At 39.1% G+C, this 22,281-nt stretch overlaps 1 protein-coding gene across 4 annotated transcripts; it reads right to left on the reverse strand.

The window, feature by feature from the left end:
* Positions 1 to 1,046: 1,046 nt before the first annotated feature.
* On the reverse strand, positions 1,047 to 15,267 carry LOC104610541 (auxin-responsive protein IAA9). Of its 4 annotated transcripts, none has more exons than XM_010277205.3 (7): positions 14,985 to 15,252; positions 14,638 to 14,695; positions 13,190 to 13,921; positions 12,879 to 13,105; positions 12,598 to 12,739; positions 2,838 to 2,899; positions 1,047 to 1,499 (listed from the first exon to the last, which is right to left on the reverse strand). In XM_010277205.3, the coding sequence occupies exons 3-7, from the start codon at positions 13,885 to 13,887 to the stop codon at positions 1,462 to 1,464; spliced, it is 1,167 nt and encodes a 388-aa protein (XP_010275507.1). In that variant the 5' UTR covers positions 13,888 to 13,921; positions 14,638 to 14,695; positions 14,985 to 15,252; the 3' UTR covers positions 1,047 to 1,461. The 4 variants fall into 4 exon arrangements, with proteins under 4 accessions (XP_010275507.1, XP_088745931.1, XP_088745923.1 ...); XM_088889805.1 differs by having other exon boundaries at positions 13,190 to 13,924; positions 14,985 to 15,144; XM_088889797.1 differs by lacking the exon at positions 14,638 to 14,695 and having other exon boundaries at positions 14,987 to 15,267.
* Positions 15,268 to 22,281: the final 7,014 nt, after the last annotated feature.

The following is a 22,281-nucleotide window of genomic DNA, read 5'->3' on the forward strand; positions in this document are numbered from 1 at the left end:
AGCCTCTTTAGAACAGTGCACCTATTTGAAGAGGCATAGGGAGGAAGAAGAGATACGAAAAGAGAAAATGCTTTAATTTAAAAATTAAATTCGAATTTGAAGAGACACGTTTTAAATTGAAAGGGTTTAATCCGGTTAAAAACAAAACGATTCAGTGCATCACGCATATGTACATGCAGCCACGCCCGTGCCCATGCCCCCGACCCGACCCACCCGTCTCGGCTCGGCACGCACGTGTAAAAATATTAATATTAATATTTATAATAGTATTAGCAAATTGCAAACAAGAGTTGATGTTTAACTTTTTTGTCATCTTGTTTCCAATGAGGCCAGCATTCTTCAAAAGAGTATTGACCCAAGAGATGGTAATAATAAGAATAATGGCTTACAGGTAGAGGGTTATGTTGGTAATGGAACACCCCAGTCTACACCAAATTTCCATATGCAAAATGTTATGATCCATTTGTCTCATGTTACTATGTTAGTAATATGGGATGCTAATGTGAAATATCCCACATGGATAGTATGGGATGCTATTATAGGGTATATATGTGCTTAGGTTCCCTCCCTCTAATATAGCTAACTTTTAAGGGAGAATTCTCAGAGGCACAACACAAAATGTGTTGGTACAATTTAAGTTCTCCGGTCGTTTTTATTTAAAATTTTTCATAGGTACTATCCTTTTCAATTGGGCAGACTAGAACAGACGATTTACATTTTCTGCCAAGGGAACCAAAGAAACCATAAACAGAATATCGGTTGTGGTTCTGGGTGATTCAGAACACTACCATAATCATAAATAGCAGAAAGACTATAATGAATATTTATAATGTGGCTCAGGAACACAACCACCTTTTTTATTTTTTTGAATCAGCAACCAAGCACCGCAATGTTGGAATCCAAGTTATCTGTTAAGGGATAAACCCAAGGATCATAGACAGTAAATAAAATATTTGATCATTTAGGATCATCAAGTGGACAAGTAATAAATCAAGACCAAATACATCAGACAATAAAAACCATCCACAGATGGACAAACAGTCAAGTGGATAATAGCAATAGCAGTTTGGATTTTGGAATATCATAAATTCATAACATAGAGCGGGTCCTTGAACAAGCACACTTAAGCAAACAGACAGGTTCACATCAAGCACTTTACAGACTTGTCCCCTATTGGTAACAGGAACTTACATAACACTAGTTAAATTAAGCGGTGCTCCAAGACTGCTTATCTTAGAGGTTTTATAACTACAAATAATAATACACACAACATAAACTAAACCAACATGAATTACCAGGCAATCAAAATATAAATAGAAATGACTAAGCATCTAATCCATGATTTGCCATCCAGTCTACATCCCGCTATTCTCTTTTCTCCTTCAGGTTCTTCTCTGCTTATCTTGAATGTTTTCCATTTGGGTCGCTGACCAGAAAGCAATTATCATGTTCAGACACCAGTTAGTTCCTGTTCCTGCATTTCTCCATGGCCCTTGGAGCTGCAGTGAAAAACAAAATGATACCTAAGATACAAATTTATTCTGGAAGAAACTCAAATTTGCTCAGGTGATGTCACTAAGAGAGTTCCACTGTTATAAACGCAATGAGGTGCTAGCTAACTAGTCCATTTAGCCTCTCTAGTCAATATCAAGACTGGTTTGCAACCCAATCTCATATAAGCAAAAACTCTGTGCACACAGCATCCAGATGCACATTGGGAACCCCTACATATATGTTCAATTTACGATGTTCTCAATGTGCGGCTGCATGCCCATATAGGAAATGATGGATATTGCACTGAACAGAATGGAATGGCAAAACAGGATTCATGTAGCCTTGGACTTTGATGATGATAATTGTTGATTGCACAAAGAAATAAAGCCTTAAAATAACTGTGGTTGGATGGTATTTTAAGCAAGTCTGGATCTGCTACGACAATAACACTACAGCCATACATTCGAAACATTTCCCCATGAATGACAATATACAAGTACGGGAGATGCTCCAATGTGTGGCTGCAATGTTTCGTATATATGTGTGGGTAGCAGATCCAAGATCATTTGAAGCCTGATTACCCCAAGTTTCTGCATTGTAATTATTGACAAACTAGTTATTAATACAATTGGTCTGGCCCAAAGTCAATCAATTAGTCAATGCTTTGATAACACTGGAGTGTTCCTTTAAATCAAGGAAATAGGACATATAAATGTAAATGTGTGGAAAACACCTCCAGAAAAGGCAAGTGAAATGACTCACACGACAACCTAGAATGCATAAACTAGGGAATGGAATTTGCACAAGAAACTATATACCATGTTTGGGGCCAAAGGAGATTTTCAGCATTAAAAATGCATGAACATAGCAACCATAAATTAACTTCTCCCAAATGGCTGATATTTACTATAAAAGTTCTTGCCCACTTAATTCATTAGTTGATTCCACCCAAAGACACTACAAAAATGGGTGCCTAGAAACCAGAAATGTGCATCTTCTACGCAAAATATGTGCATGATAATTTCACCTCCCTGTCATCCATCTGATCAATATTATGTGCACAGACTGGTTTAAAATTCATTTTTATTCTAGTCAGTTATTACTAACAAACTAGTATAGGATAATGGAGATTGGAAGCATTGTGACATGGTGACAAGAAGCATGGGATTTTCATCCATATCCTCCCTGAGCATGAAAAGAAGGGAATAAAAACGCATGGGCAACATGTAATCATTTAATGTGAGTGGACTCCGAGTCGTGTCTTCAATTAGGTGGGGTATGCAATCCATTCTTCCGTAGGTCAGAAACTCAGAAATCATTTTCCAAATGGAAAATATACACACCTAGGCCAATGGCATCAGAGCTTTTCATAATCCTCAACCGTTTGCAAGAATCAATGAACATCCTGTCACAAATCCAAAGGCTTGTTTAGAATGTTTATGCACAGTGCAGTTCAATCATCAAGTAACATTGAAAAAACAAATATTTTGGTCTTCATCTACTTTAACAACAGGTATGAACGAGACAGTAGATAGTACTAGCATTATAAGTCTGTCCACAGATTCCTCAAGTCAAAAGGGAAAAACAAAAAAACGAGTTTTTGTGCGAATATAGGGGTTTATAGGGTGTAATGTCTTGTCACTTGGTGATTAATGGGCTTGATGACAGCCAAGCCCACAATGCTAGCAATTAACATCAGGTATGAATGAGACAGTAGATAGTAAAGCTAAAATTATAAGTCTGTCCACAGATTCCTCAAGTCAAAAGGGAAAAACAAAAAAACGAGTTTTTGTGCGAATATAGGGGTTTATAGGGTGTAATGTCTTGTCACTTGGTGATTTAGGGGCTTGATGACAGCCAAGCCCACAATGCTAGCAACAATAGTATATTCAAGACCTTCAAGGCCAAAACATATAAAATACCAAACTTGTTCATGTTATTGGGTGGAAAAAAACATCAGGCCAAGTAACTTGTTCCTGTGTAAAGTTGATAGGATCTGGTTCAGCAGAGCACCAAGGCAGGGGCACCTGGGGCCCTGGTTCATCCATCTCTTGCTTCAGGTCTCAAGTCCAGCAACCTGGTGAAAGTATCCCACGTGACACCTCCTATCACGTTTCTCTACACCTGAGGGCGATGTCAGCATAACTAACACGAGCATTCCCAGTATTTTAAAAGCACAAGGTGCAAAAAAACGCACAAGAGCCAATTTGCACCTGAGGTGCAAGGCAAAGTGTGTGCCTTTTTAAGAAAGGCACAAAATTACATAAAAAAAGCTAAAAAACCAAAGTTTTTTTAAAAAGTGCAAAAAATTCAAAAAATATTAAGCATAATGTTAATAAAAAATATAAACTTAAATTTTAAAATAAATGTTTTAAAAACCCTATTATCTAAAATTAAAATACATAAGCATAACATGTAAAGCGTATTCAAATGAAAATTTAAAAATAAAAACAAACATATAAAGCATTTTCAAGCATATAAAACCCACAATCTCTTTTTCTCCTTAATTGCATTGCTTCAAGTAGCTAATGTGATGTATAACATATTGCATTCTTGATTTTATGAGCCACTTTTGTACCACGCCCCTCAAGGCAAGCCTGAACAAGTCTATGTTAGGGTCTGAAATTCTTATTTCTCACATCCGAGAACCCCCTATTTGCTAATGTTGTTCATTCATTCGTTGCAATAAAATATCTTCTTAAAAGACGATGAAAGTAATAAAATTATTATTTTTTAAGTGAGAAATAAGAATTTTAGACCTTAACATAGACTTGTTCAAGCTTGCCTCAAGAGGCGTGGTTACAGCAAAAAGCACAAAACTTTAAAAAGGCACACACCTGGGCTGAGGCGCAACGCGCATCAGGCGCACACCTAGGTGCACCAAGCATGCGCCTTTTGAAAGGGGTGTGCTTAGGACCTGGGCGAGGCACGTACCTCAAAATGCACCTCGCCTGTGCGCCTAGGCGCGCCTTTTAAATCACTGGAATTCCTGAATCGTCTATAAATAACTGCTGAAAATCCCTAAAGAATAAGAAAAAGCATTCAAACATTCTCTTCTGTCTCTGTTAATTTCTTCCTTTTTTCTCTTACCCATTTCAGGAGGAAGAGATAACTTGAAGAAGGCAAAAAGCTCATTTGTTTTGAAGTTTTATCAAAAGTAGTGCTTGTGTATTCGTGATTCTGGAAAATCAGCTTCCTCCTAGATGCTCCAGGTACCTTTATTAGAAGGGTTTCCAAGAGGCTGGACAATGGACATAGGGATAGCAATTTTCCCTATCACCGCTGGGTACCCGCCCTCCCCAACCAGATGGGGTCGGGGATGGAGACTGCTATGGCAGGGTGGGGACAAGAATGGGGACTAATTGGGATATAAGAGATGGGGAACAAAAGTAGTTCTATATAGTTACAATAATGCCACTACATATATTGGACAAATTTCAAATTTCTATTTTATCTTGGTGATTAAAGATGTTAGTTAAGTGCTAAACCAATGTAGATTAGTGAATTTTTTTCTCTTTTTTTAAGTAAATCTTTCTCTCAAAGAAATTTTTGAATTAAAAAAAAAGGAATTCGGGAAATCAGGTCCCTGATGGGGAACCCATCTCCATTGTGGATTAGGGATGGAGGTTGATTTATATACCCGACGGGGATTGGTCTTGGGTTGTTTATGGAAATAGGTGCTCTCTGGACTTCAGTCATCAGCAGCAAATATGGAAAAGATGCCAACAATTGGGATGGCAAGTTTCACTTGAATCGAGTGAAAGCCAGCAAACCTTGGAAATGTATTTTTTCTATCTAGAATACCTATATTTCTTCTATTAGATACAAAGTAGGAAGTGGGGATAAAATCAAATTCTGGACTGACCTTTGGTGGGGAGAAACACTTTGGCCAACTCTTACCTCCGCATATTTAACCTTTCCCAAACCCAAGTCACTATTGCCTCCTGTCTCCTTGCTTCCCCACCTGAAATAACTGAGCTTGCAAATTTGCTGCACTCCTTAAGAGAGGTCTATCTGTCCCCCCTCAATCTTAGTCCAAAGAATTTGGAAGCTTCATCCTGCCAGTAAGGCCCTAGTGACGGAAGCCTCTACCTCTAGGTTCCCTTTCAAGAGGATTTGGATTTCTCATATCCCTCTTAGAGTTTCCTTTTTTGTGTGGGAAGCTTGTTTTAAAAAGATAAGCACTTTCAATTTGCTACAGAAGAAAAACAGAGGTAGGATGTGGGTCTATTTCTTGGCATGGTGAAATAACAGAGCACCTAAACAAGGGAGATTTGGATCTATTTCTTAAACCTTGTTGGCAAGGTTCAAAATTTCAATACAATACACCCCATATCAGACATATTGTATCGTATCGATAGCTTTCCAAAACCCCAAATAAGGGGTGTTTCGGAATTTGGGCACTTTCAGGGGGTAGGCAAGTCTAAAACTGACGCCTTGAAACATTTATGAAGTATCGAAACACTCGGTACGCCTGTTCATGCATATTGGGCGTATCGATACTTTAAACCTTGCTTGTTGGATACATCTGGGTCACTCCTGAACACATTGAAGACTTCTTTGGCAATGGCAAGGAAGAGGACTAGGAAAAAGGGGGAAAGTTTACTGGTGGACAGTGGTTAGAGACTTAAAGCAGTAATGTGGGGGGTGTGGGAAGAAAGAAACAACCAGATTTTTGACAATAGAGCTAGATATGGGTGATTTGATCTCTCATATATCCTACTTGACTACTTGTGCAATCTGTGGGTGCTGAACTTGGAGGTGTCTAAAGGTTTACATCTTTGAAGGATCTTCAATAAAATATGGTGGAAATCTTGTTATATTCTCCCATTTCTCTAAAAGTAACAAGCTTTCCTCTTTTAAGAGAAGAGAAGTTGACTCTGAACTTTGATGGAGGTGCCCTTGGTAATCCTGGTGTAGCCAGGATTGGAGGTGTGTTTACTGGCTGTGTTAACTGGACTCCGTACTGCAAGAGAGCAAGGCTGAAATACTAGCTGTGCTAACTGGACTCTGTACTGCAAGAGAGCAAGGCCTGTCTTTGCTAGTCATCAAAGGTGATTCTAGTAATACAATAAAGTGGATGGGGGGAAGGAAGGTGGGCCGTGGAGGCATGTACATTACCTAGATGAGTCAAGAGATCTACTGGACTCATTGAATGTCAAATTAATCTAGATTCTAATACATGCCTTTGGAGAACTTACCCCTAAAAGCTAGCTGTTAGAGGGAGGAAACCCAAGCACATATATATCCCACAACAGCATCCCATACTACCGATGTGGGATACCTCACATTAGCATCCCATACTACTAATGTGGAACAAATGGATCGTAACAATCCACCATGCCCCGCAGTCCCGACGCCCACGCAAGCTGGCTTTGCACTAGTCCACCTAGTCCTGGCCGAACACTGCAATACCGACATCACCACCTGTGCCGCACAATTGCACCTAGGAGGCATAGTGTAGGCTCTGATACCATTTGATACGTGTTGATGAAGGGTTTTTTTGGCAGCACCCTTTTGTCCTGACTACTTCCTGGTGCCTGATGACTCCGAGGTCGAGCTGGAGTATTTATGCTGAATAAAGGCTTGGATGCCAAACTAACTGGATTGAATTAGGAGGCTGCTCGGGTGCCGAGCTGGATAGCTCTTCGAAGAGACCTACCAAGAAACAGTGTCAGAGGACCCGGGGTGGCTAACCCAGCCAGGTCGCTCCGATGCTTAAGTTAGTACTCTTGTAGTAGATTGCGAGCTAAAAATCAGAAAGTATGAGAGCTAGAATGTACTTAATCGCCTCTCCTGTGTCATTGGGGTTGGTGCCTTTATATAGGCATTGTTTGGTGTGGACCTCACGCACTGCATCCGAGATTTCCAGGTCATTCTTAACCGGTCCGAGATCCTCGGAGGTAACCACCATGCACGTTGACCATCCTCCGGAACATTCGATACGTGGGCCAACTTCCGTGAAACCTGGGAGCATCGAGATATGCATGCCGAATTTGTCGGTGAACACATCTCGCAGGTCATCGCCTGGTCCCCAGTCAGGTCAACAAGCCCTTGAGGGAGGTCGCTCCTCGTGTCGAGGTCACTTCGGCCGGTGACGAGGTGCTATAGGTTGACCCTGGACGAGGTGCTGCAAGCCGACCTAAGTTGTGGTCGAGGTTGCTAGGTCGGCATAAAGGCAGGTCGCCAGGTCGGGGTAAAGATGAGCCGTGATCTAGGACTCCAAATCATCACTTAGGTGGTGTCTAGGTGTCATCTAGCTGTTCTGAGATGCCATGTGTCACAATGTCATTGGAGGGCCAAATCCGCCCTCATCAATTGCCCCCCACTCCCGAGCAGAAAGTAACTTGGCAAAGGGAGTAGATCGCTCCTCTTGGCTTGGAATGACTGATTCGATAAGCTCGTAAGTGTCGATCCAATTTGCTTCTCAGGTCGGAAGAGTCCAAGTGTTTGCAGCCTTATGCAGGAAGGACCTCACCATCTTTATTTTCGGGGCACGAGAGCGAATTAGGGATGTGACCATCAAGGGGTTCTGCAATCCGGCTAAATACCTTAAGAGTGAAGCTCATCATGCTGTCCTCAAGAGGGGGTTTTGTGTGACTGCTTTATCAGGTCACTCCACCTAGGTAGACTTTGACGCAACGTCCTTTGAGTTGGTTCTAGCCAGTGAGTTCGATGCGGAGCCTGCAACCGAGGTGGAGGCCGACTGTGAAGAAATCGGCCAAGTTTGCATCCGTCATGGTGCTGAGAGCGAACTAGTCTTTCCTTTGTTTTCTTTCTCGTGTTGAATGTGAACGGCTTTTTATTTCGCCCATGCAAAAGAGGCGACTGGGTCTTATGTGGTGCCGAGGTCTTTTATCAGCTCGACACCTTAGCCCTTAGGCTCTGGGAGCGACTCGCGGTTTACTCTCCTTACCCTTGATTTTGCCCATGCCGAAGAGGCGACTGGGTCTCATGTGGTGCCAAGGTGTTTTATCAGCTCGGCACCTTAGCCCTTAGGCTCTAGGAAAAACTCGCGATCCACTCTCCTTATCCTTGATTTTGCCCATGCCGAAGAGGCGACTGAGTTTCATGTGGTGCCAAGGTCTTTTGTCAACTCGGCACCTTATCCCTTAGGCTCTGGGAGCAACTCGTAGTCCACTCTCCTTACCCTTGATTTTGCCCATGCTGAAGAGGCGACTAGGTCTCATGTGGTGCCAAGGTCTTTTATCAACTCGGCACCTTAGCCCTTTGGCTCTGGGAGCGACTCGCGATCCACTCTCCATAATATTGTTTAGCCGACATGTGGCCTGACCAGTTCGCTTAAGCGGGTGGTCATTTTGTTGTAACCTTAGATGTGGCTACTTCTACATCGTCACTTGAGATTGGATTCATGGGTGAGTGCTTGCGAGACCACATCGTACATGTTCTGTCCCCCCTTGCAAGGGCATAATGCTGTTGTCGGTGTGAGTCGGAAGTTTGAGGCCACGGCTGCGCTGCATCAGTCTCGTAATGACATTGGTCCTCCACTCCTACGAGAAGCCACAGGGAGCTCAACCTATAGGGGCAGCTCTACTAAATGTAGGTCGCCGACTCGCTCGGGAGCCTCGAGGGGCTCGACCCGCAAGGGCGTTTGCATAGTTCGTAGGCCGCTAACTCCCACGGGAGCTGCAAAGGGTTCAATCTGTAGGGGATACCTTGCGAAGAGGACTGATGAGGCTTATCCGAGCTGAAATAAAGTCGGTAGAGCTGCTTAGTCTGTTGACCATCAACTTCCTACGGGAACCATGATTGGCTCGACCTTCGAGGACAGCCTTACTCCGAGGTGACTGTCATTGGACTGCTAGTTGTTAAGGTTGTTCTGCTGCTACTTATTCTGCATCAACATGAATACGTTGAGCTGCTCCTATGCTCACATCTGGAAATTCATGCTTCATCTCATGGAATTGCCGCGCTTTGATCCCGACAGGAACTACTGATGGCTCTACCACGGGGAGAGGGGCGTTCACATGCAGTAGCGGGGTATTTATTTGGGGCACTAGGGATGCTGAGTTCGGCTTGAACTTGTCTGATTATCACAGGGGGGTTCTCCAAGTTCATCAGAGATGTTTTTGCCCCCCAATAATCGGTATTCGTTCTGGGTGTTGATGCTGCTCAAATGTGCCTTTGAGTTCATAGAAAATGGAATTTAGAAAGTGAGAACTTTAATTTCTAAAAGGTGAGATCTTTAGTTTTCTAGAAGATGAGGACTTAGCCTTTTAGAAGGTGAGAACTTAGCTTCTTGTAGCGTTTCCCACAGATGGCGCCAATTGATGAAGGGTTTTTTGGTAGCATCCTGTTGTTTTCACTACTTCCTGGTGTTTGATGACTCAAAGGTCGAGCTAGAGTATTTCTGCTGAATAAAGGCTTGGATGCCGAACTAACTGGATTGAATTAGGAGGCTGCTCGGGTGCCAAACTGGATAGCTCTTCAAAGAGACCTACCAGGAAACAGTGTCAGAGGACCCGGGGTGGCTAACCCGGCCAGGTCACTCCGATGCTTAAGTTAGTACTCTTGTAGTAGATTGCGAGCTAAAAATCAGAAAGTATGAGAGCTAGAATGTACTTAATCGCCTCTCTCCTGTGTCATTCGGGTTGGTGCCTTTATATAGGCATTGTTTGGTGTGGGCCTCACACACCGCATCCGAGATTTCCGGGAGGTTGTGCCTAACCGATCCGAGATCCTCGGAGGCAACTGCCATGCACATTGACCATCCTCCAGAACATTCGGTACGTGGGCCAACTTCCGAGAAACCTGGGAGCGTCGAGATATGCATGCCGAATTTGTCGGCGAGCACATCTCGCAGGTCACCGCCTAGTCCCCAGTCAAGTCGGCAAGCCCTCGAGGGAGGTCGCTCCTTGCGTCGAGGTCACTTCGGCCGGTGACGTGGTGCTACAGGTTGACCCTAGATGAGGTGTTGCAAGCCGACCTAAGTTGTGGTCGAGGTCACTAGGTCGGCATAAAGGCAGGTCGCCAAGTCGGCAGTGAAGGCAAGTTGCCAAGTCGATGGTAAAGGCAGGTCGGCAAGTCGGGGTAAAGACAGGTCGCCAGGTCAAGGTAAGGATGAGCCGCGATCTAGGACTCCAAATCATCTAGTTGTTCTGAGATGCCATGTGTCACAATGTTATTGGAGGGCCAAATCCGCCCTCATCACGTGCCTTGGGAGAACTCACCTCTAAAAGGCCCTATAGCTTTTAGGGTTGAGTTCTCCCAAGGCACGTACCAAAACAAATGTTACGATTCCAATAAGGTGTAACATGAATTCCATCTACTTCGAGGGAGATCTTTTAGGGTTGAGTTCTCCTAAGGCACGTATCAAAACAAATGTTACGATTCCAATAAGGTGTAACATGAATTCCATCTACTTCGAGGGAGATGAACACTTCCAAAGAGATAACCCTTAATTAACAAAAGATAATTCTCATGATAATTAAATTAAGAAGAAAATTACAACTTAAATAGAGTCTTGCTAAGTACTAACCCACTTTAAAGCTAACTCCTAAAGAAAGATTTATCCTCACCCACAAGCCACGTGTCCCAATTCAATGCAATCTGTCTCTCCGTAAAATGGACTAAATTAGATGCATTACATGGACTCTTGACCAAATCAATGCAAATACTTAACTATCACCCCTCTATTTTCTCTCCCATGACCACTACTAACACCAACCTCTCTAATTACTTTGACCCTATGGAACCATCAACGATCCCACTTATTAGACACGTGACAAATTCCTAGAGTTAAAACTCTTTAGCAAATAGCTTGGCTAAATCTGGTGCACACAAGCAAAACTTGTATAGTGATTAGCATATCCCTTCGCAACTTGTGTGTGGTTTGTCCTCTTGTACATTTTTTTATCAATAGTCCTCTTGTACATTTTCTCACGTACTTTCTTTTCTATGCTATTAATGAAATCATTTACTCTTTTTCTCAAAAAGAAGAGTTGTTTTATGGAAACTTTAAGAAATAGAAACAAGAACAACAAGGCCATGCAGACCATGTATTTAATTTTTACATGTGATTCATGGAATTGGCTTTTTTCTGGTTGACATAATAATTAACTTATAAATCCCATTATGATCTAAACCATAATTCTATGCCCTTGTTTCTCTTCTCTCCTTATCGGCTTATCCAAAGCAAACTTGTATAAATCTTCCGTGTCTCAGCCAAGGTTCAAAATTTCATCACATACTGGCACATATCAGCCGATAAGTATCATATTGGTGGGTCACTGATACACCAAATATTGAGGCTTTCGTATTTTGACCTCTTTCAGCAGGTAGAGAAGCCTAAGACTGACCCCTCTGGTCAGGTTTTGGAAAAAACATGTAAATAAAAAAGAGGTCCATGTGCTCAAAACACCCAATACACCACATGGTCCGCGCCCCATCCAATGTACCAGTAACAGATGGGAGTCAGTGTCAGCATAAGAGAAAAAAATTCTAAATTTTATTGGAAGTACAAATGTCAGTAGAATGTAGCAAGCACATTTTCCTTTTTTCCTGGAAAGAATAAAATTTTGTAAATATTGGTACAATAACATAATTTGATAGGCACCATGAAACAACCAAATAGGTCTGGTTGATCATGATAGAGCTACAGCTCCAACCCAATACATCCCCCAACATGCATATATGTGTATAAGATACACATATATACTTCCTATAAATCATATACACTATTTATAAATGCCATTGTTATGGTAAAATACAAGGCATCAAGATCCACCTTGATTTATGGACGAAATCTAGGTATTGCAAGTAACTTATGTGGATTATGGAATTATCTGCCTGTAGTACTACTTTTTTCCGTGCATGCATGTACAGTTAATAATAAAAATGCAAATTTCTCCTCTTCTGTAATAACCTCTAGAAATGCATTTTAAATACTGCTAAAAAATAACCAACATATCGACTGCAAATAATCATAAATGATTCCCCCATAGATACGTAAATAGTATGTTTGCAGGATGACAGGGAGAGTCTAAATAATTTTTTTTTTTTATTTGATGATCAGTCGGTGTCCATAATTTATATTGGTTCTATGGAGGTAAATTAAAAAGATTAGGTTGGATTACTGCTTACTCCCAGGGAACATCTCCCACAAGCATCCAGTCACCATCCTTGTCCTCGTAGGTAAGAACATATTCTGATCCATGTAGAAGGTCCCTCAGCTTACTCTCACTCAGCATTTCCCTCCCTGGTGCTCCATGGGAGCCACATTGACCTGAAATCATGCAAAGACTGCAGTAACTGGATCTATACTAACATATTTGTCTCTTAAACAAACTGTCTGAGCATACATCTACATGGCCACAATTCAAATGAAAGAAACTACACAAGATTAAGACTCTGAACTAGCTCACCTATGGTAAAACAGCTGAACATCTTCTCAAGAGCAGAAGACAGCTCCTGATAAGCAGAGTAAGTTCTAAGATCCACCTTCCTAAGATATGGAGCACCATCCATGCTGACCTTGACAAAGAGTGCACCTGGACCTGGTTTCCCATCGACTTCATCATTGTTCTTTGAAGTGGTAGCCAGTGTGTTCTTCCTGAATGATCTAATTGGTGGCCAACCCACAACCTGTGCCCTGCCGTGAATGGAAGATCAGTGACTGTTCCCATGGTAAACTCAAAACCATTTCATGAAACCCCTCTTCAAGTAATTTACTTACTTAGCAGCAGGTGCACTGGTATTGTTGTTACTAGCACCTATCGTGTTATGACCGGTCTCATTGGAAGCACGAGGCTTCAGGGGCACAATATCTTTCTTCATGCCAGGCTGAGTTCCAGAGTGTTCTTTCGCGGAAGCAGATTTTACTCCTGAATTCAGTGAAGGCCTCACTGGTAGAATTGCATTTACCCCAGGGCTAACATGAAATTTCCCTTGGGGCTTGGATTGAGAAGTTTCTGAATCAGATCCAACAGTGGGAAACATCCAATTCCCTTCTGTAAACACAGCACTTTTCACCTCCGAGAAGTTGTCCATGGCATCCGAGAAACCCCTTTTGTTGCCTGTGACAACAGCTTTCTGTGAAGATGAGTAGATACCATCCTTTGAAGGGAGTAGAGGAAACAAGGGCTTCTCATCGAGTTTTCCAGGGTTCAGAAGGCACAGTTCAGGATCCCTTTCAGGAGATTGAGATCCAGGAAGCCCAAGTCGAAGCTCTGTGGCTTTCAGATTCAGACTGCTTTTATTTTCTTCAGCTAAGCCAGAGATTGCAGAACTGTCCACCGAAGAACAGTCAGATAATCCCATGTAATTACGCTCTTTCAATCCTGAGCCATTCTGGCAGCTACCATCAACAGAGGGCGATGAAACAACTGAGACATTGCTCTGTCCCTCCCCAACACCGAGCAGTGGTGGAGACATTAGGTTTCCAGAACTTAAAAGTTTTCCTCCCAACCTGCTGGCATTCAAACCATCCACCTTTAGATAAAACTTAAAATTCTCAGAAAAGTTGCATTCCTGCTATTCGAGAAAGCCAAAAATCTAGTCATTTCAAAACTGAAAATGAGACCTAACATCAAGTCGAATAATAAGATACTACGACTGCGGAGGCCGATAAAAACCAATCACAGATGCTGAAAGATCCCACTTCTTTATAAGCCAATTGTCAGGAAAACATCACTAGCATTATAAATTATAAATAAGCACGTAAATATGTAGTTAGAATTAAAACTCGAGAAGAATCCTAAAGGTTGAGGATTTAAACGGAATTTAGAGACAGAGTAAAGCTTAAATACTGACGAATATAAACTTGATGAACCCCTGCACATGTGTGGAGGAAACTGATGAGGTTCCGGCCACCCCGAGAAAGTTAAGCTCTCTAATATGCTCAGCTTGGAGAACAAGAGATCACAAAGAATAAAACCGCCAGAGAGGCAGAGAGAAGTAATGCTATACAAGTTTTTAACTCCACCCACAGAGAGAGAGAGAGAGAGAGAGAGAGAGAGAGCAATGCAGATTTAAGAGATTGAAAGATTAAGAAATTTATAGAATAGAAAGATCTTTGTACGCCACCATCACAAGAGAGAAATGGTACGTTCATAGAGAAATGGTAGCACTGCGGGGACGAGTGGGAGATAAAATATCTGAAGAACAGCAGGTCGGAAGACTAACCAATTAGCGGTTCCACCTCAAATGAGGAAAGATGATCGTAGAAATACTACTAATGAAGCTGGAAAAGACATACAATTAAGGGATCAATATGAACTCAAACTATATTTATATTAAAACGGAGAAAAAGCAAGAAAAAAAAAACCGAAAACCAGTTTTTCCACATCCACAATGACACTGGCAGACAAGAAATCACAAAAACCAAACAGTCTCGGAGAAGAAAAAATACAAACCGCAAAGGACCAAACATACCATGGATTACTCGAACTCAACCAGAACAAGCTCAAAATAGAAGCGGAAAAACTTAAAAAAGAAAATATGAGCCGGACACTGAAGATTCAGACACTTACACGGATTTCGTGTGGATCACAGTTGCAGTCTTGCAGAGACGAGGATGAATTAAGCTTTCGATTCACAGAAAATACACGAGAGACGAAAACGGAGGCAGAAAAGAAGCAGAGCTAAGGCCCCTCCATCTAGCAGAAAGCAACAAAAGCTTCTTCCTAGGCTGTTCTCTGTAAAACTCAAAACAGAAAATAAAACCAGAAACAAAAATAAAATAAATAAATAAAATGAAAACAGAAAACCAGCCTTTTTTTTTTCTCGCAGAAAATTTTTGTCTGAAATTCGGGCAGTTGCCATTATTATACCCCCATTTATCAATGTTCCGAGGGAAACAAACCAACAGCTGCAGTTCTCCATCACTTGCATCCAGACCGTTGATCTTCCAGTTCAATTAGAAATAAAAATTTCTGGACGGTTCTCACGAGTGGTGAGGCTGGAAGAGGAAATGGTATGGTCTACAGTGCGAGGCTTGTTGGGTGCCAAATGACAAATACACCCTTTACTTTTCTGCTAATACAATACAAGTATACAACGACTCCGATAACAAATGGCCTTAGAGAAAGAGAGGAATTGTCTGGCCAAATTTACAAACTCAACCACTCCAATAACCAATAGTCCATCCACTCTGGTTAACGGTGGAGACTCTATGTTTGATTTGGCTTGGTAGAATCACCAGAATGCCCTTATCCGAGCACAGTCTGATAGCTGGAAGCCTGGAAAGATGGGGGGGGGGGGGGGGGGGGAAGGGGTTTAGGTTGAAAAAACAGGAAAAGAGGAAGGGTAGAAGAGGAAATAGAGGTGCAGCGAGCAGTGGGTGTAAGTCACGTAAGGAGCATTAATTGGGTGAGAGTGAGTTGGGGGACAGAGGAAAACAGGGGATGAGATGTGAGGGGGACAAGAAAGCGGCATTTTAAGTTGGATTGCCGGGTTGGGATTAGGACCCCTAACCCCTCCATTTCCCATCCATCTTTATCATTGCTTTTCTACTTTTTCCCACTTAATTGTTTCCTTTGTTTTACTTTTTTACTTATTTTTTAATTCCAAACACTGTAGAGTGTAGACTGTAGTGAAGCGACAGAGTTCAGTAGCCATCATTAAACTGCCTCTGCCTCTCTCGCACGCCCTTACCCATGCACATGCATGCATCGTCGGACAGCAGGGCCCTGCTTTAGATGGACGGTTGTGATGAACGCGGCGCATATAGGAATCTGTATTCTATAGGGACTCCCTCCGGATGCAAATGCTGCATGCATGCATTGGCATGATGAAAGCGACGGAAGAAAAAAAGGATTATTTTAGAAAAAATAAAATATAATAAAAATTTGTGTGGGGTATCGGCTTTTTAGCCGCAGATTTTGCGGGATGCTGCCACGACAGCGGGACCCGCTGCCGAAGCCCTACCATGTTTTGCCGGTAAAACCTTCGCTGTTAACCTTGTTTTAACTTTAAGCCGAGGCTTAAAAGGAGTGAAAAGGCTTTTCATTTTTGGCTTTTTTGTGGTCCATCTCAGCAAGCACAATGAACAATCAACCCTTCTTAATAACCTTTTTCGCCGGCAAAAATCATTTCTTGGGTCTCCTCTTTTTCCAATTGATTTCCGACACGTCACCAGTTAAACATGCTCGCCACGGGTAGGCACGTGGCCTGGGTGACACGTGGAAGGTCAATGCTCTGCCCCTGCCCGTGCATGTATCATGTGTGACGATCCGCTGAGGCGCCTCACGTGAGACAACATCTGACAATCACCAGATGTGAAGTCCCCCAGCAAAACTTAATTTCAACCAAGTGGTTGTCAGGGACGGGATGGACGGACCTCTCACATGCAGAGAGAATCAGACTCCTTCGCCGAAGCGGTCAACACCACCAGTCATTCAGGCCACCGCATGTTGCCACGTGGCTAGTTCTTTAAGGAATGTAGATCCAACGGAGGGAAGTAAAACTGGATCTGGATACTGTTGGTGTTTGGGAAGAGTGGGAGGCTTGTTTGATGGGAGGAAGACATGAAGTAGTTGTTTGTCCGTGTCTGATGTCTCCCGTCTCCGTGTGACGAGAGAGGAGAGAAGTTGGTAATGAAACCGTACACAGTATACAAACAGAGCCTAAAATGTGATGCCCAGCGGTTATTTTGGTGATGTTGAGAGTTGAGAGCCCACCAGTAATTTGGCTTGGCTTACAGTTACACCCACACGGGACGGGATTCATGGATTGATTATTAGCAACCAAACAAGTCCAAAGCTGTATTATTGATGATGGGCTCAACGGTGCCATAACGATCCATCAAACTGTTTGTGCACGTGCACTGGGACCAGGCGATCATTGATCAGATGTGTTCATCCCTTCGATGGGTACTCTTTCTTCCTCTCCTTGGTGGTTGAAAGGGTTGATATTCACTGTCCACAGATTACCATCACCGTCTATTGGGAACATCTCTCATGAATGAATGATAAAGGAAATATTTGGATAGAATGGGTTTTTCTGGGCTGTAGCTGTTCAAACAAGAATCATAATGGTTGGATTTGGTTGCAATATAATCTTATTTGCATTAGTATAAAAGAAAAAAATACAAATTTTGGTATATTTTTATTTTGGGTTTTACTTTTTTTCTATTTTGGATATTATTTTATTTCATTTACACTGTAATCAAATAAAATAAGGTAAGTTTTGAAATAAAAATAAATCAGAATTTACACCTAAATCATTTGCATTATCATAGCTTTCCAGTAATTTAATATTAAAAATACAAGTATTTGATTAAAGTACTAATTTGGCATTTGGCGACCAAAGTACTTTTTGACTCTCTAAATTTGAATAATGTTCATACCTCATTTGTTTTATTGTAAGGAGATATCAAGTAAAAGACAAATTAATGTTTTTTCTTTTTGAAAAAAGTCTCAAAAGAAAAAAAAAAGGAATTTGTACCAAGAGCAAAGCTAAGATGACCATATATATATTCGAAATATTCTACAGTCCTACAGTAAGTTGATATTCATTCACTGCACAATACCCTTGATACAGCGTAAAATGTAAACAAAGTTTCGACCAACAAAATGTCAACAATTATCTTGCTGTTGCTCTCAACCTCGATACCACTATATGTCAACAATTCTTCCACTCGACTATTTTTGAAATCCTAGTATAGCAATTGGGTGTCCTATTTTGGTTTGACTTTGTTTTGGAGAAATCTGCCTTTTGTCGCTTTTAATTTTTGACTGCCTCGTTTAAGGATTGAATGAATGACTTAACATTTTGCTTTTTAGTGGATAAAAAATATTTGGGCATAAACAATCAACCTTCTTAATTATTCATAAATGACAAAATAACAAAGGGAAAATATATGATATGTAAAAGATATGGTATGGGAAGAATTTTAACCAATTAAAATCCAGCCATGAATTTTGATAAATAATACCCGATTGACTATCACGTTTGTGATTCCAATTAACAAGGTCAGAAGTTTTTCAGATATCATATCATAGTCGAATCCCAATTTTTAACATATCTTAGTAGAAAGTAAATAGGTGCTTTTTTTTTTTTTTGGTGGATATGAGAATGAAATTTAAGATGGCTGACCATCCATCTAGAATAAAGTTTGGGGCTAAATAATTAATCAGGCCATTAATTTTTTTTATTTAATTCATGCATTTTATTTTTTTTAGTTATAACATAATATTATTTTGTTTGATTTTAGTCTATGTGAACATTTTAGATAGGGCTGCAACTTGGGTTGGGTTAGTCGATCTCAGCCTGAAAAACTAGGGTTTGGTTGAAGTTCAAGTTAGGGTTGAGGTTGAAAAGTATGAACCTGACTTAATTTTGGGTTGGGTTAGGTTTAAGGCCTTGCCAACACAACCCAACCCAAACTCAATTTAACTTCATATTTGCATGTATAAATATTATATAAGTATGTATTTATGCATGTAAGTACTTGTGTATGATTCACCATCATACATGTATGCATATGCAACTATGCATCCATAAATGTATATATCTTATACTTATGTATTTTTTCGCAATGAGAAGTTATGTATATGTATTTATCTATTTATTTATTTGTACATGTATCCATGTCTGTCAAGAATTTTTTTATTTTAAAGGCATTTCTTCAAAAACATAATAATTATGTTTTTTACACATAATAATCATGAACCCTTTGGAATGTATGAAATAAGTAATCCCTTCTCTCCATGGAGCTTGAATGTCATGGAAATTATAACTAACTAATTGACAATTATAAGATTCTTTTAGTTTTTTCATGAAAATTTAGAGCGTGGAACTACCCAATTAGGCTTACAAGCCAAGCTTCATTGGGATCGAGATTCACTTAATTAGCAAATGAGCCTATATATTGAGTTTGAACTGAACTCAAATCTTGGCTTAAATCAAGTTGAATCAAGCTTTTTCACAAGTCAAGCTTGAATAACTCATGAAAATCTTGATCTATGTCCATCACTACTGCCCACTCCCCAATCAAATCTTAAAATCTCTCCCCCCAATCTATATCCACCCTCTTATTTAAAATATTCATATTAATTAATAAATAGTTAAATACGGTTAATATTTAGTCCAATCCATATTCAATGAGTATTAAATAAGTTATTACCAAAAGTTTATAAATACGATTAGTAAATTACCAAAAATTAATAAATATTATTATTAATTAACTCATCATGATTTTTAAAGTATTTTGGATAAACAGTGTTATATTCACGTTAATTAACAACATTTTATAGAAATCGAAAAACTCTTTAACTAATTTCTATAAAATTGAGAATTATATTTAACAATTATCAAAAAGTATAAAATTTTAGTTATTGCTATTATTATATTTAATAAGCAAATAAAAGATAAATTAGTGTAATTTTTCTAGTAAACTACTTAATAAAAATTTAAAATAAGTTTCAAAAAATCTCCATAATTACACAAATGTAATAATTTTTTCAAAAATTTTCATAAAACTACATTTTCATAAAATAACATTTTGGAAATTAAAAGATATAATATTGTACTTTTGGAAAAACTTTGAAATTTTATTTAAAACATATTAAATCATTATTGAAAATTATTGGAATATTTTGGAAATTTTAGAAAATTTTATTACATTTGGTAGATTTTGGAAAACTAATGAAAAATTATGTAATTTTCATTGTAAATGATTGAAAATTATTAAAAATAAATGAGTATGGGAAAGTGAAAACTATAATTTGAACCAATAATTACACAAATTATTAAAATAAATTAGTATGATATTGGAAAAAGGAAATCATTGATTAGTTTATATTAGAAAATAAAAGATAAATTAGCGTAATTCTATAAGTTACCATTTAAAAAATGTAAATTATTTAATAACAATTTAAAAATAAAATTTCAAAATTACACAAATGTAATAAATTTTCATAAAATTACATTTTTGAAAATTAAAGGCAATTTAGTGTACTTTTAGAAATTTACCATGTGGTTGATACTCAGTATATCTTTTTGACCAATTTTGTCATCAAATTGAATATTGTGTTGATGGGGAGTGGGTGCTTTGCCTTGAACTCGCCCAACATTGGGGACGAGGTGGGGAAATTTGAGGATTCCCCATCCCTAATGGGAAGTGGGTGCCTTGCCCTGAACTCGCCTGACATTAGGGACGGGGCGGGGACAAGGATGGGGTGCCCCACCCCGAACTCGCCCTATTGCAATTCCTATATAATTGTTACTTATAAGTAAAATTAATAAAATTGTTACCTTTTTTTATTTTATTAAAGTTAATCAAAATATCATTTAAGAATAATGAAATAATAACAATTATTAAAATTACTACAAATGATTAATAAAATTAAATTTATCAAAAAATATTTATTCATATTAAATTAAGAATAATTATTTTCTGTAAATTGAAAAATACAATTATTAAAATTTTAAATATTAACAATATATTTGAATAATTTTTAATTAATTAATAACAAATTTTGATTATCAATATATTAATTAATTAATAATAAATAAAATTATTTAATCTTTCAGATTTTTCCATACATCACACGGGTCCCCACTAATAATAAATATTATAAGAAAGTCATAAGATATATAATATATTTGTTTCTTATAATTGATATGGGACAGCCAATCCAGACCGAATAATAAATAGGAACACAAAAACTCCAAACCAAAACCACTCCAGTGGTATAAAACCTGAAACTAGAATTGTTATAATCAGTTCAGTCAATTCGGTTGCATCGGATAAACCCGACTCATTGACAGCCCTAGGTCTCTACTGATCTCTAACTTTATTATACCATATCCGGTTCCATTGTTAACTCAAAAATTTCAGTTTTCAGCCTAAAAATGTTCATTCATTTCATGGACAATTGCAGCCAATTTGGAAAATTCCCCTTTGTATTTCATTAATATAGATGATAAATTAAAAAGAAAAACTAGAAATTAACTTCGACATCGCCAATTAATACACATTTAATTAGCATAAGTAGACAAAAAAACATGTTTACTTATGGCTATATGTGCAAAAAATCATGTTTATTTATTTTTGAAGCAGTCTTTCAAATCAAATAGCTAGCTAGGGTGGAGCTGGAGTTATTATACAAACATCAATTCCATTATTCCAAAATAGGGGGCATTTCCGTTACTAGATTGCCCCCCATGACGTGATAGGTTAGAAAATGGAAAAAGCAAAACACTTAATCTGAATAGTCGCATTCAGATTGCAGTAATTTATTATTATTATTTTTTGATAAATAAGTATAACACTTTCGTTTTGTAAACCTGTGTAAAATGAATTGGACTATATCACCATTTTTCGTTTACGGTTAAGGCTCAGTTTAGAAGGAGTGCAAATACAAATTTGTAGAATACAAAACCTTATATTTTTGTATTTCTTTATATGTATTTGCACTGTACATATTTGTATTTTTGTACTCTTCCAAACTGAAACTAAATTTTGTGGATCAATCCACATCAAAGTGGTTTGAATGATTACAAGGATATTTGTCTTATTATCATCCACACTCTTTATAGTATACAAGAACTATATAGTGTGCTATGGTTTAAACTATGTGGTTTCAGCTTTCAACCACACAATACCTCACCTCACCTCATGACCCACGGTCGAGATAATGATCACAATACTAAACACTCTCCAAGTGTAACTGTAACTGGTGAGGTATGTACACTAATTCTATGATGGATAGCAAACGATTTGGACTAAGTCCATTCTTTTTTGGTGGGTAGAAAATTGAATATCAACTAACGGCTACAAACCTTTAGTTAAAAAGACATCGATCATTATATATTTTATATCTA

The sequence above is a fragment of the Nelumbo nucifera genome, chromosome 1 (genome assembly GCF_055504915.1).
Source record: "Nelumbo nucifera cultivar China Antique chromosome 1, China Antique-T2T, whole genome shotgun sequence".
Classification (NCBI taxonomy): Eukaryota; Viridiplantae; Streptophyta; class Magnoliopsida; order Proteales; family Nelumbonaceae; genus Nelumbo; species Nelumbo nucifera.

What these genes read in the sequence shown, in the direction of transcription:
- LOC104610541 (XM_088889797.1), bottom strand. Translation starts at nt 13,887, where the DNA reads ATGTCTCCACCACTGCTCGGTGTTGGGGAGGGACAGAGCAATGTCTCA. An exon ending in ACCAGTGCACCTGCTGCTAA is followed by an intron (nt 13,106 to 13,189) that starts GTAAGTAAATTA and finishes CATTCACGGCAG; the next exon opens with GGCACAGGTTGTGGGTTGGC. An exon ending in GTTCAGCTGTTTTACCATAG is followed by an intron (nt 12,740 to 12,878) that starts GTGAGCTAGTTC and finishes GCATGATTTCAG; the next exon opens with GTCAATGTGGCTCCCATGGA.